The 12,591-nt window shown below is 47.8% G+C and overlaps 1 protein-coding gene and 1 long non-coding RNA gene across 6 annotated transcripts in view; both read right to left on the reverse strand.

Annotated features, from left to right (window-relative positions):
- Window positions 1-396: 396 nt before the first annotated feature.
- On the reverse strand, window positions 397-6,889 carry LOC140598429 (uncharacterized). The gene is made up of 2 exons (XR_012000857.1): window positions 6,584-6,889; window positions 397-2,343 (listed from the first exon to the last, which is right to left on the reverse strand). It is a non-coding gene; the product is annotated as an uncharacterized lncRNA (long non-coding RNA).
- A 3,065-nt stretch (window positions 6,890-9,954) lies between these two features.
- MICU1 (mitochondrial calcium uptake 1) overlaps window positions 9,955-12,591 on the reverse strand; it is a 247,048-nt gene continuing 244,411 nt past the window's right edge. For all 5 annotated transcript variants that reach the window (XM_026004302.2, XM_072754993.1, XM_072754994.1 and 2 more), the window contains one exon: window positions 9,955-10,936. In XM_026004302.2, coding sequence (XP_025860087.2) covers window positions 10,776-10,936 — 161 coding nt within the window. In that variant the 3' untranslated portion in view covers window positions 9,955-10,775. The remainder of the gene's footprint in view (window positions 10,937-12,591) is intronic.

Raw genomic sequence — 12,591 nt, forward strand, 5'->3', positions numbered from 1 at the left:
GTGCCCAACCATCCTGGGTCATGCTGGGGCCCCTAAGTGGACCATACGCTTGCGCGTTCTTGGAAGTGACTCTGTGGCCTTGAGCCGAAGGTCATTTATCGATTTCGTCCAACAGGCATTTGCCAGGCTGGGTGTGCGCAGTGGTGAACACAACGGAGCCCTGCCCTCATAGAACTTACGCTCTGGTTGGGGGCGGGGGGCGGGAGATGGAGATGCTCAGGTGGGGACAGGTGCTGTGAAGAAAATGAAGAAGGGACTAGAGAGCGGGAGGTGCTATTTTAAGTAGGCTGATGAGAAAAATCTCTCAGAAGTTGGCATTCTAAAAAAAAAGAAAAAGAAAAAAAAAAAAAGAAGTTGGCATTCCGGCAGAAATCTGAATCCAGGACAAAGAGCGGGTATTCCAGATACAACTTTATTTATTTATTTTTCTTTTTTTTTAAGATTTGATTTCCTTATTAGAGAGAGAGAGCGCACAAGCGGGGGAGCAGGGCAGAGGGACAAGAAGGTCCCCCACCTCCACCCCCGAGCAGGGAGGCTGATGGATGGGGGCTCCTTGCCGGGGCCCCAGGATCGTCACCAGAACCAAAGGCTGTTGCTTAGCCAGCTGAGCCACCCAGGCGCCCCCCCCCCCCCCACCCATGGGACCGTTTGCAGGGAGGGGTGGTCCAGGCTGGAGGAAGAGCTTGCAAAGGCTCTAGTCCTGGGAACTTTCTCGATGAGTTACTACTGGATCCCCCCCGGAGAAGCATGTGGGCTTACCCTGGAGAGCGGAATTGTCCACCGCTCCTGTGAAAGCCGCCCTGGCCAGGTTCCGGCCCACATCGCCAGCTCGGCTGGTCAGGTCTCAGCCCTTCTCTGGGGCTTTCCCGCAGGATGTGGGAAGAGGCCCCCTGCTCTAACCCAGGTGGGGATGAAGGGTAACTCGGATGATCAGGGCGACGGTGGCAGTGGTGAGTAGTCCTCGACCACTAGATATGGTTTTGCAGACACACGTCAGAATGAGTTTGTTCGCTGCTGGATGGGATGTGGGACTGAGGAAGAGGGCTGTCGAGCGTGATTTCAGGCTTTGGGGCTGGGCAGTGAAGGAACAAGCCCGCCTTTACTGCAGCAAGAGAAGCTGGGGGAAGCCGGAGAGGAGTTTGGTAGAGGGGATAGGAGATGTCTGGTTTAGGGTGTGTTAGGTTTGTGATGCCTTTACTTTTTTTTTTTTTTTTTAAGATTTTATTTATTCATGAGAGACACAGAGAGAAAGAAAGGCAGGACACAGGCAGAGACAGAAGCAGGATCCATGTAGGGAGCCTGATACAGGACTCGATCCCAGGACCCCTGGGTCACACCCCGAGTCCAAGGCAGATGCTCAACCACTGAGCCACCCAGGTGGCTCATTTAATCATTTAATTAATGATTTAATGATGAAATCACTTAATTGGGCAAGAGATTTTGGTAATGCAGGAGACGGGAGACAATTACAGGAGTAGGCAGGGGTAGGGCATCTGGGGCACAAGTGAGGGGACGGCTTTAGATAGCTGTATGGTCGACTCCAGATTTTCAGGAGGGAAGGCAGCGTGGCTCGGTATACTGCAGGCCAGCTGGTAAAATTGGAAGTGGGAACATAAGGAATTTCTTTTCAAATAGGTTTTATTTTCTCAGTGTAATAAGAAACAGGACATCCTTGGCTCTACAGGCTCACTCCTTGGAAGTCTCTTCACCTCCAGCTTTCCTTTCCGTTCCCACAGTTCCCTTCTTAATGCAAACACTTACAGACCGACCGCCAGCTGGCCTGCCAGAGAATAGCCTGATGGCAGAGGCATCAGCCCCTCCTTTTTTTTTTTTTAATATTTTATTTACTCATGAGAGACCCAAAGAGAGAGGCAGAGACAGAGACAGAAGGAGAAGCAGGCTCCATGCAGAGAGCCCGACGTGGGACTCGACCCTGGGACTCCAGGATCACACCCTAGGTGGAAGGCAGTCGCTCAACTGCTGAGCCACCTGGGCGTCCCAGCCCTTCCCTAATAAGACAGCCCTACCCATGGAGAAAAGATCTCCGAAGATTGACCGGTCCCTAACATATGTTCATGAATAAATACTAGGACACCCTTCATCTCGCCTTTGTGAGGTTTGTTGACCTAGGACTGCCAGGCCAATCGTCCCCTCTTCTGCTGAGTATCACAAAGTCTCCTCTTTCGTTTCCTGAGTATCACGGGGCCCCTCTTCTCCGGCCGACCACAGGTGCTTCACTTTGTGAAGGGGGCACTCGTGTAAAAGAAGGCCTGTAAGTTCATTGCGTTAAGGGATTGGGCTGTGATTGCCCAGCCGCTGGCTGGCAAGCCCTCTTCTTCTTTCCTGCAACACATAAAAATGACAAAATGTTACTTAAATTTAGAGTCTGTGGTCAGTAATTTGGCTCGGTTGGCAGGGTCTGGAACAGTAAGATGCTGGAGAGACAGGCTGAGTGTGTGTATGTCGTAGGGCTGCTCTGTGCCTTATTTTCTGCATTCTTCTCCTTCCTTCCTTTCTGCAGCTGAGCTGGGTCTCTGCATTGTTTCCATTCAGAAAGGCTTTGTTCTTTCAGAAGGGATTATAAACTGTGTCTGACTGCTGGCCTAACCGGCCTCCATGTTACGGCTCCCTACCTTTCTTGTAGATCTCAGACTGGGTGTATTGTTTTTCATCTGAGGCATTTTGACTCTCTATGGGTCCTTCTCAGTCCAAAGGCCAGGACGGGAGCCACACTTCTGCTCAGTTCAGGTTAAACATTATGGTCCTTGGTCTATCGATTTTGTTTAAAAATGGAACTGGTAGGCAAGCTTGAAATTACAGTTTCTCCTTGATAGTTCTTGAAATCAAGATGTCATGATTTTGATCCAAGGGAAAAATTGGAAAGGTCTCCCCTGACTAGCTGGGATCCTGGTATTTGTGGGAGGGTAAGGCTCAAAAAGAGTGGAAAAAAAAAGTTCTTAATTGCCTCCACAGATACCCAGGAGAAGTCACTGGGGAAATCAATCCCCAAATGAATCTCAGCATCTCCTCATTTTGCTTCTAGAGCTGACACCATCCTTGTATTAGATGACCAGTAGCCTCCGTATTTCCCTCCTCTGGGGGCACCAAGAATTCACCGTCTGACCTTAATAAACTTTAATCTCCTATTGTCTCCTCTCCATCTCTACTAAGACATTTCACCCCAACCCTATCTATCTGACTGTCCTCCTAAATTATCTTTCCCATTGGCCACACAAACTTGTTCTTCCAGGCTCAGCTTCAGCTCCATCTCTGCAAAGAGGTAGGATTAATTTAACAGGCAGATGTCTATATGGAAAACCAGGCCCTGTGCAGAATTTGAGGGATTCAGAATGCACTATGTCTGAAGGACAGCGCCTGACCTCAGGGAACTCACAGTCCAGTAGAGGAGCTCGACAGTAAAAAGCGAGAGGACAGTGTGGCAAGTACAACAGTGGGATTGTGGGTAAGCTCCAGAGGAGGCTCAGAAGAGGGAGTTGCTAGTTGCGTGTGTGGGGTCTGAGATGACATCTGAGACAAGATCTGAGGCTGAGAAGGGGCATCCTCCTTTGTGAGTCTGGTTCCCCCAAGGACACTCACCTTCACTGCCTCCCACAGCAAGATGAAGATCTTTTTTTTTTAATTTTTAATATTTATTTATTTATTTATTTAATTTTTTAAGATGAAGATCTTGCCCTCATGTCCCCCACGGCCTGAGCACAGGGCCTGATACCTAATATGGGTTCAAATTTGTGAAGAGAGTAAATGGATCTCAGAGACAGGTTTTTCTCTCTATAAATACTTTATTCAGAGTTTTCCTGAACTGGCTAGGGGGATAAATTCCTGCCTAAAGCTTCAGGAGGAATTGCCCTCCTCCACTCCCTGTCCTTTGCTCTTTTGCTGGTTTCCCAGTGTCCCTTGCTGCCTCCAAATGTGGCTCACCAAACCTTTCTTTTTAGAGAGCTCCAGGCCCCCAAATCTCTCCCTGAGAAACTGCTCTTACTGATTAAACCGTGGTATACAATGGAATACTGTGCAGCTATGGGAATGGCAGGGAGGCTTTCCAATGTATCCCTTAAAAAAATTTATGTATTTATATTTTTGAGAGTGAGAGAAGGCAGGTGGGAGCTGAGAGGGACAAGAAGACTCCGTGCCGACATGAGGCCCAATCCCACAACCCTGAGGCCATGACCTGAGCCGAAACCGGAGAGTTGAACGCTCAACTGACTGAGCCACCCAGACACCCCTCTATGTCCTATAATGTTAGGGTTGACTTTGGAACCATGTGAACGTTCACCTATGGAAAAAGAAAGAAGAAAACCTGAGCCTCACACTGAAGATGGTGAAAATTTTCTCATATGTGCATGACTGATAGGTGATTGAATATTCGAGTTTCAACAAATTACTGGTTGATGAGTTCAAAAGTATTTCCCCATAGCATCTTTGGGGATCTCTACTGTGGTCCTTTGGCCTCTCTCTTATCCCTAGAGATAAAGGAGCTCTTGACACCTAGGCAGGGCTGGAGTCTGGAAAGACGGCACCAGGCACTTGCGGTCCTTCCTACCAAACTTGTCACTGATAGATAACCCATAGATAACCCACCAAGCACAGGTTCTTTGATTCAAAGTCCTTTCACTTCGATGGTCTTTACTCCTAACATCCCTTGGGGAAGAGACAGAGCTGGTGTTAGTATTTTACAGTTAGGAAACTGGTTCAGACTTATGTGTTTGTGATTAGTTGGCCTTGAAGCTCAGAGAACCCAGATTTTTAGGAGATTCCTACACCATATCTCTACCCTAGACCCCTTTCCTGGGTCCAGATTCTTTTTTTTTTTTTTTTAATGTTAATGTTTCTTTTCTTTTCTTTTTTTTTTTTTTAAGATTTATTAGAGAGAGAGAGAGAGAGAGGGAGGGCATGCGAGCACGTGAGTAGGGGGAGGGGCAGAGGGAGAGAAATCTTCAAAGTAGACTCTTGGCTGAGTGTGGAGCCTAATGTGGACCTCGATCTCACGACCCCGAGATCATGACCTGAGCGGAAACCAAGAGTTCGACACTCAACTGACTGAGCCACCTAGGTGCCCCTAGGTCCATCCAGATCCATCTATGTGACCACCCATCAGATATTTCTACCAGGATGTCTTATGCACCTGAGCATGTCAAAGATGCTGCCTCTTCCTCCAGCCACAGCTGGTTCTGTTTCCCAATCCCACCGAAGAGCACAACCATACACTGCGTTACCTAAACACAAATCTGGGTGTCAGTTGTGATTATTCCCTCTCCCTCACCATCCTCCAATTTACGTGACCGCACCCCCACCCCTCAGGGCTGACCTAGACATCTCCCAATTCTGTTAGTGACTCCAACGCTGCAGCCATTGCCCTAATCCAAGCTCCCTGCATCTGCTTAATGGATTATTACAGCAGTCTCCAACCTGGATCCCACTCCAATCCATCTGTGGCATTTCAGGCAGTCATCATTCCAAAATGCAAAGCTCATTACATCATCTTCCGGTTTAAAATCCGTCAGTGGCTACTAATTATAATTAAGATAAAGTCCCAACTCCTTATTGGGTCTTACAGGGTCCTACAGGATCTGGTTCTGTTTTCCCCCTCTCTCATATAAAGTCATCTGGGTTTGGTATTTTTTGTTATAAGTAGATTTTATTTTATTTTTTTAAAGATTTCAATTATTTGGGCAGCCCTGGTGGCTCAGCGGTTTAGTGCTGCCTTCGGCCCAGGGTATGATCCTCGAGACCTGGGATCGAGTCCCGTGTCGGGCTCCCTGCATGGAGCCTGCTTCTCCCTCTGCCTGTGTCTCTGCCTCTCTCTCTCTCTCTCTCTTTGTGTCTTTCATGAATAAGTAAAATTTAAAAAAAAAGAAAGAAAAAAAGATTTCATTTACTTATTCATGAGAGACAGAGAGGCAGAGACATAGGTAGAGGGAGAAGCAGGCTCTCTGGGGGGAGCCCGATGCGGGACTCAATCCTGGGACCCCGGGATGTGACCTGAGCCAAAGGCAGATGCTCAACCACTGAGTCACCCAGGTGCTCTCTTTTTTTCCAGCTTCTTGAGGCAGATGCTTATTGTCAGCTCATCATCTATAAGTAAGTATGGAAGTTGTTAGGAGGTTTTAAGTTTCCCTTTAGCTGTGTCCCACAAGTCTTAATATTTTGTATCTTCATTATCATATTCTGTTCTAAGCATTTTAAAATTTCCATGATGACTTTTTTCTATAACCTATGTGTGTTCTAAAATCTTCAAATGCATTTTTAATCTTTTTTTTTGGGTGAAGATTACCATATTAATTAATTCTGGGGTCACAAAATCACTCTCCAATCTGTCCTGGATACTCCCTAGAGCTTCAGTTCCCAGAAACATGCTTTTTGGCCTTTGAACCTTTGCAAGCGAGGTTGCCTCTGCCTGGGCCCCTCCCCCACTGTTAGCTCCTACTCAACCGGCAGACCTTGTTTTTTTTCCCGTTTTTACTTCAAGAGAAATCATTTCCTCTGCAAGCTTGCTCTGACCTCCAAATTGGGATTGGGTGGCCCTTCTGCTTTTCTAAGTGCTCTCATAGCAACATGTACTTACCACAAACTCCTTGAAGACCTTGCTCAATGCTTGGCACATACCAGGTGGGCAGTAACGAATTGTGGAATGAATAGAGCAACTCATGCACTCTCATTTGCTGGTAAAAAAATCCCATTCTGGAGCCACAGGAACACTCCACAGGCATTGCTGCTTTCCTCTTCTCAATGATAATATCCATACTATCTCTTTTCATGGTTATGGTCCATCTCTGGCCGGTCATCCCACCCTACACTGTGCTGCCCAGGCCCTGAGAGGCCTAGTCTCTGAAGGGCTGGGGTAGGCTGGACTCAAGAAGCTTCGCCCTCTCCTACTCTAGACCAGAGTCCCAGCACTGAGCCTTCTTGCCAGCAGGTGGCACTTGAAGCCTGAAAGCTGAACTCTTGCCTCGGTTCCCTCCTTGCTTTTCTAAGCCTCTGGGGCACATAACCCGCCTTGGGCTATGCTAAGGCTTGGAGAGGATGCTCCATCCAGCTGGGGCACCTGGCTCCTGGCTGCCATACTGCTGTCCCTTCTCTCCTGTCTGGCAGCAGCTGTGCCCTGGACTTCTCCTTTCTTAGACTCCAGTTCAGTTTAAGTGCATATGCTTTAACCGGAGCTAAAATTAGGTGGGGCACTAGAAGCTATTAATATGATTTTTGAAGAGCATGCATATTCTTAAACGATTTTTCTTAGAAAGTCTCTCTCCATATTCTCTCTGCTTGTCCTTGTGGATGATGCTGAGCCCAGGGTCACAAGGAAACCCAGCAGCCTGGGTCCCCTCTGAGTTTCTTTCTCTCCCTGAAGCCTAAGGGCTAGAACTGGGGAATTTATTTTTTTATTTTTATTTTTTTTTAGATTTTATTTATTTATTCATAGAGACACAGCTAGAGAGAGAGAGAGAGAGAGAGAGAGAGAGAGAGGCAGAGACACAGGCAGAGGGAGAAGCAGGCACCATGCAGGGAGCCTGATGTGGGACTCGATCCCAGGTCTCCAGGATCACGCCCTGGGCTGCAGGCGGCGCTAAACCGCTGCGCCACCGGGGCTGCCCTGGGGAATTTATTTTTAAGAAATAGAGAACATCAGCAAACACAGAGAAAGGCTGTGGGTATGCGGGAGAAATTTATTGTGGTATTGCTAATATCATTTTTACATTGTCCAAGAATTATTTTAAAATTAGCTTTTGATTCAAAAAAATAAAATAAAATTAGCTTTTGGTAGTGGACTATTTCTTTGACGGTGTCACTGCTCTGGGTCTGAACTTTGTTGATGACAATCCCATAAACATTACGTTGATTACAGCAGTGTTGTTAGAGGTGGGCAAGTGGTCCTTGGGAGGCAGAGGAGGGGCTACTAGTCTTGTCAGGAAGATAGTCCAGGTGGGCTTAGGAGGAGACAGCTTGAGTGGAGTCTTTTTTTTTTTTTTTTTAAAGATTTTATTTATTCATGAGAGACACACAGAGAGAGGCAGAGACACAGGCAGAGGGAGAAGCAGGCTCCATGCAGGGAGCCCGACGTGGGACTCGATTCTGGGTCTCCAGGATCACACCTTGGGCTAAAGGCAGCGCTAAACCACTGAGCCACCCAGGGTGCCCTGGAGTGGGGTCTTGAGGAGGGGAAGATTATTCTATCTAGGTAGAAGAAACAGTTTGGATAAAAAGAGAAGCATGTATCAGCCTTCTGTACTCCCCAGTGCTCCCAGCCTATCCCACATGCTGCCTAGTGAAATCCTCTCAGCCTGCTCACATGCCACCTTGCTCAAGGACTTCTTTGGCAGACCCTGGCCTCTTCTGGGTGATTTAGCTGGTACCTCTTACCTGCACATTTAACCCTATTGTGCCAAAGTGTGGCCATCCTGTCTTCTTGAGCACCTGGACCCCCTGTGCTTCCTCAGGCACTCCTAGCGGCTAAAGGAGCCCAGCTGGAATTCCATGTACCTGTGGTAGGTGAGTGCCCTTGACAGAGGGTTTCAAGATGTAGGTAAGATCTTTACCCTATCCTGCTGTGCTCTGGTTTTCAGTTTCCGTGAACCCAGGCCAATCAGCAGATCTCTTCTTGCGGGGGAATGAATGCCCATGAAGGCTGTGAATGGGACTTCTCTTGCAGGCTGGAGAAATGAGGGTTGCGGAAAAGAGTGATTTTAGGATTCTGGGACAAATTTAAGAAAAGCTCTCATTGGGCAGCCCTGGTGGCACAACGGTTTGGCGCCGCCTGCAGCCTGGGGTGTGATCCTGGAAACCCAGGATCGAGTCCCATATGGCTCCCTGCATGGAGCCTGCTTCTCCCTCTGTGTCTCTGCCTCTCTCTCTCTCTCTGTGTCTATGAATAAATAAATTTAAAAAAATCTTTAAAAAAAAAAAAAAAAAAAGAAAAGCTCACATTTTGCCCCAGAGCAATGAGCAAGGCAAAGACCACACTTGGGTACCAGAATTCATATCCCAAGAAAGGAGAGCAGAAGGCAGAGAGGTAGGTGAGTGGCAAACTCCTTTGAAAAATAATCTAATCTGCTCCCAGAAAGGATGCTGGAAGTTGTGAAGTTGCTCTGGAGAAAATGCTGGGGTTGGCACTGTCACAGGTGCAGAGACCCAGGCCTCCACTCTTAATTGGCTGATGAACATTTCCCACCAACTTCTAGGGCTCGAAGGAAGCACTGGGTTTGGTATGGTGGTTCTGTTACTGGACTCAAGACACTGTCAGGCCAGGGAGCATTCCCTGGGGATGTTCTGGAGGCTGCAGGAATTCTGGAGGAGAACTGAAGGAGATACTTTTGGACCTGGAGGAAACCTGAGAACTCATTAGGCTCAACCCTGTCATTTTGCAGTTAAGGAAACAGATGGGAAATTACTTGTTCAAGGCCATACTGAGTTAGTGAGAGGTGAGTCCATATAAAACACTGGTTGTTGGGGATCCCTTGGTGGCGCAGCGGTTTAGCGCCTGTCTTTGGCCCAGGGCGCGATCCTGGAGACCCAGGATTGAATCCCATGTCGGGCTCCCGGTGCATGGAGCCTGCTTCTCCCTCTGCCTGTGTCTCTGCCTCTCTCTCTCTCTCTGTGTGACTATCATAAATAAATAAAAATTAAAAAAAAACCCAAAACACTGGTTGTTTTGACTCTAAAATTTAGGTCCACTACACCAGATGATTTCTCATATATACCACCCATCTTAGTTCCTAATTGTGGAGTCTGAGTTACCAAGGACTGCGTACCTGGCCCAAGATGATGCCATCCAAACTGTGCTAGGACAACGCCACCACTGCCCTCCAAATGCCCTCACTTTTAGCCTTTCAACAGGAAGAACCAGACTGTGGTAGAAGGAAACAGGCAGGATCTCAAACCCAGTGGAGAAATGAAATGAAAAGTACCCCAGAGGATCCTAAAATAAAAGACACAAGAGCCTTTTGTGGGGGTAGGGGGAGTTTATTGTAAACTGTTCTAATTAAAGTGATATTTTACGAGGGTTTAAGACAGAGGGCAGACAGGCTCTGAGCCAGGCCTCAGCTTCAGAGGACCGCTCCCGGAGGGGAAATGGCACTTGCAGGGAACACAGACTCAATCACTGCTGCTCATTAGGCACCGAGTTATGGCAGAGTCCTCCTAGGGAGCCCAAGAGCCACGAAGCAGCTGCTTGAAATTCCAAATCTTGCTCGAAATTCCGCTGTGCCTATCACCTGCCCGGAGCAGGCCTCAGAACCATTCTGGTGACTGACACGGATCCTTTCTCTGGCCCAGGCTGCCCAGCTCTTCCTTATGATCATTCATCACAGGCTTCCTTCTGCCTTTCAGAGGTCTTCCCAACTTGTGGCTTAAAAACACCAGCAGGAGGAAAAGCAAAGAGTGTTCTTAATGTAAATCCACAGCAAAAATTACTCGAGAACTGTTTCCCAGGGTTTGCGGGTATGTGGGTGGTTCCTTGCATTCTTCATCCACAGGGTAATTTGAATGCATGGTGCTGATGAAGGTGCCAGAAGCCTGAACTTTTGGGACTTGTTCACGTTTTTGAGAACCTATGGGGATAATCACTGGGCAGAAAGAGAGCTGAGCAAAAATGCTTTGCCAAAGGAAGGGTGGAGAGGAGAAACTGGTTGAATCCTGAGATCATTCCCAAGAGGAAGGGAGCGCTACTTCCAGAAGCAGCAGCCGGAAAGCTTGTGCCAAGGCTCTGCTCAAGGGGTCAGGGTGCTCTGGGTGGAGGCGGTGGTCCCTCTCGCAGTTCTGGGTTACTGTTTAGGCAAAGCGAAGTCCCAGGCAGTTTCCTGTGCGCATTTCCACATGGCCTGCATGAGGCGGGTGAAGCCCATGTCTTTGGGCTTCTCTAGGCCTCTCATCAGCCGCTGCTTCATGATGGAAACAAATTCCTTATTGCTCAGCTCCCCATTGCCTAGAGGAAGAGGCAAACACAAGAGGGATAAGTGGAGGCCTTTGAACAAAGACGCTGAGAAAATGCCATCATTCACACCCACATCACATGTGGGTTCCAGAGCCCAGTGCACCCTCACAGCCAAATTTAATTCTCTTGGCTTCAAACAAATGGTTTGCTCCTTCCTTGATGTTTTGGATTATAACTAGTGGCAGGTTAGTGTAGTATGATAAAAGTTGAACAAGAATATATTGTAGGTCAGGTCCTATACTAGGAGTTGAGAATAGAGAGGTAAACAGGACCTTGTCCTTTGAGATACAACCAGGATGTGGGAGAGACAAATATATTATTTTGACAGGGTGGCAAATGCCAAAGTGGGGTGAACAGAAGATGCTATGGGGGGCACAGAGGAAGAGATCTAACCCAGGCTCAGCATAGTGCAAGCATAGAGCAATAAAGGCTTCCTGGAGGTGACTCCTAAGTTGAATCCCAGAGGATGAGCAAAAATTGGCCAAGTAGGAGGGAGTGAGACAGAGGAGGCATTCTAGGTAGTGGTTCATTCTAGTCGCATGAGCAAAGGCATAGGCAGGGAACAGGCTGTTGGGTACCTAGGAACTGCTGTACACATGGGTGGGGAAGTAAACAGAAGGGGCGGGCAGGAGTCAGGTCCCCAAGGGTCTTGTATTTTCGTTAAAGTGTTTGCGCTTTATCTTCCAGGAGTGGACCGGAAGGAAGGAAAGGACTGCAAGTAAGTAAGTGAGATGGAGTTAGATTTCCATTTTGGATGGATTTCTCTGGCTGGATATGGGGATAGGACAAGAGAACCGCATAACTGGAATACAGCAATCAATCGGGAAGACTACTGCCATAGTCCAGGTGAGAGATGAAGTAGGGTTTTCACAGTAAAAACCAAAATCAAAAATCTGGCTTTGGGTTAAGTCCATTTTCTCATGGCCTCCCATTTCACCCTCTTCAGTGACAGTCTCTTAGGTCTGGAGAGCAACTTGGAGTGTGTCTGGTTTAACCAAAGGTCAACCTCTCCAGCCACACAGAACAGGAACCATGTCAACGGTAGAGAACAGTTACCCTTTAACTACACGCCTAGGAGTAAAGGTCTGCTGCTGACTAAAAGAACGGCAGCCATTTCTGGTAGGGATAAGACAACAGGAAGTCAGCAAACAGACTCTTACGACTGGCCTGGGAAGAGAGTGGAAAGAAGGAACACAGGGTTTACTTTTGTAGAGAGTACCTGAAAATCTAAACTGGCCCATGTTTTCTGGCTGGAGGGAGCATGGAGAGCCTCAGAGGTACCTCATAGCAAGGAGGAGATTAGGAGATTAGGAGACCTAATCTATGGTTTTCAAAGTCAGGAGAAGGATTATCTTTGGGAGAGGAAGTGACTGGAAGGCAGTACCAGGGGGCTCTGTGGTCCTGCTAATGTGATGTTTCTGGATAATGCTGGTTATACAGGTGTGTTCAGTTATTATTTTTTAAGATTTTATTTATTTGAAAGAGAGAGCATGAGAGAGAAAGGTGAGTGAGCACAAACTGGGGGGCAGGGAAAGGCAGAGGGAGAGGGAGAAGCAGGCTCCCCGCTGAGCAGGGAACCGGATGCTGGGCTTGATCCTAGGACCCTGGGATCATGTCCTGAGCTGAAGGCAGAGGCTCAACTGACT

The sequence above is a fragment of the Vulpes vulpes genome, chromosome 4, assembly GCF_048418805.1.
Source record: "Vulpes vulpes isolate BD-2025 chromosome 4, VulVul3, whole genome shotgun sequence".
In the NCBI taxonomy this organism is placed as follows: domain Eukaryota; kingdom Metazoa; phylum Chordata; class Mammalia; order Carnivora; family Canidae; genus Vulpes; species Vulpes vulpes.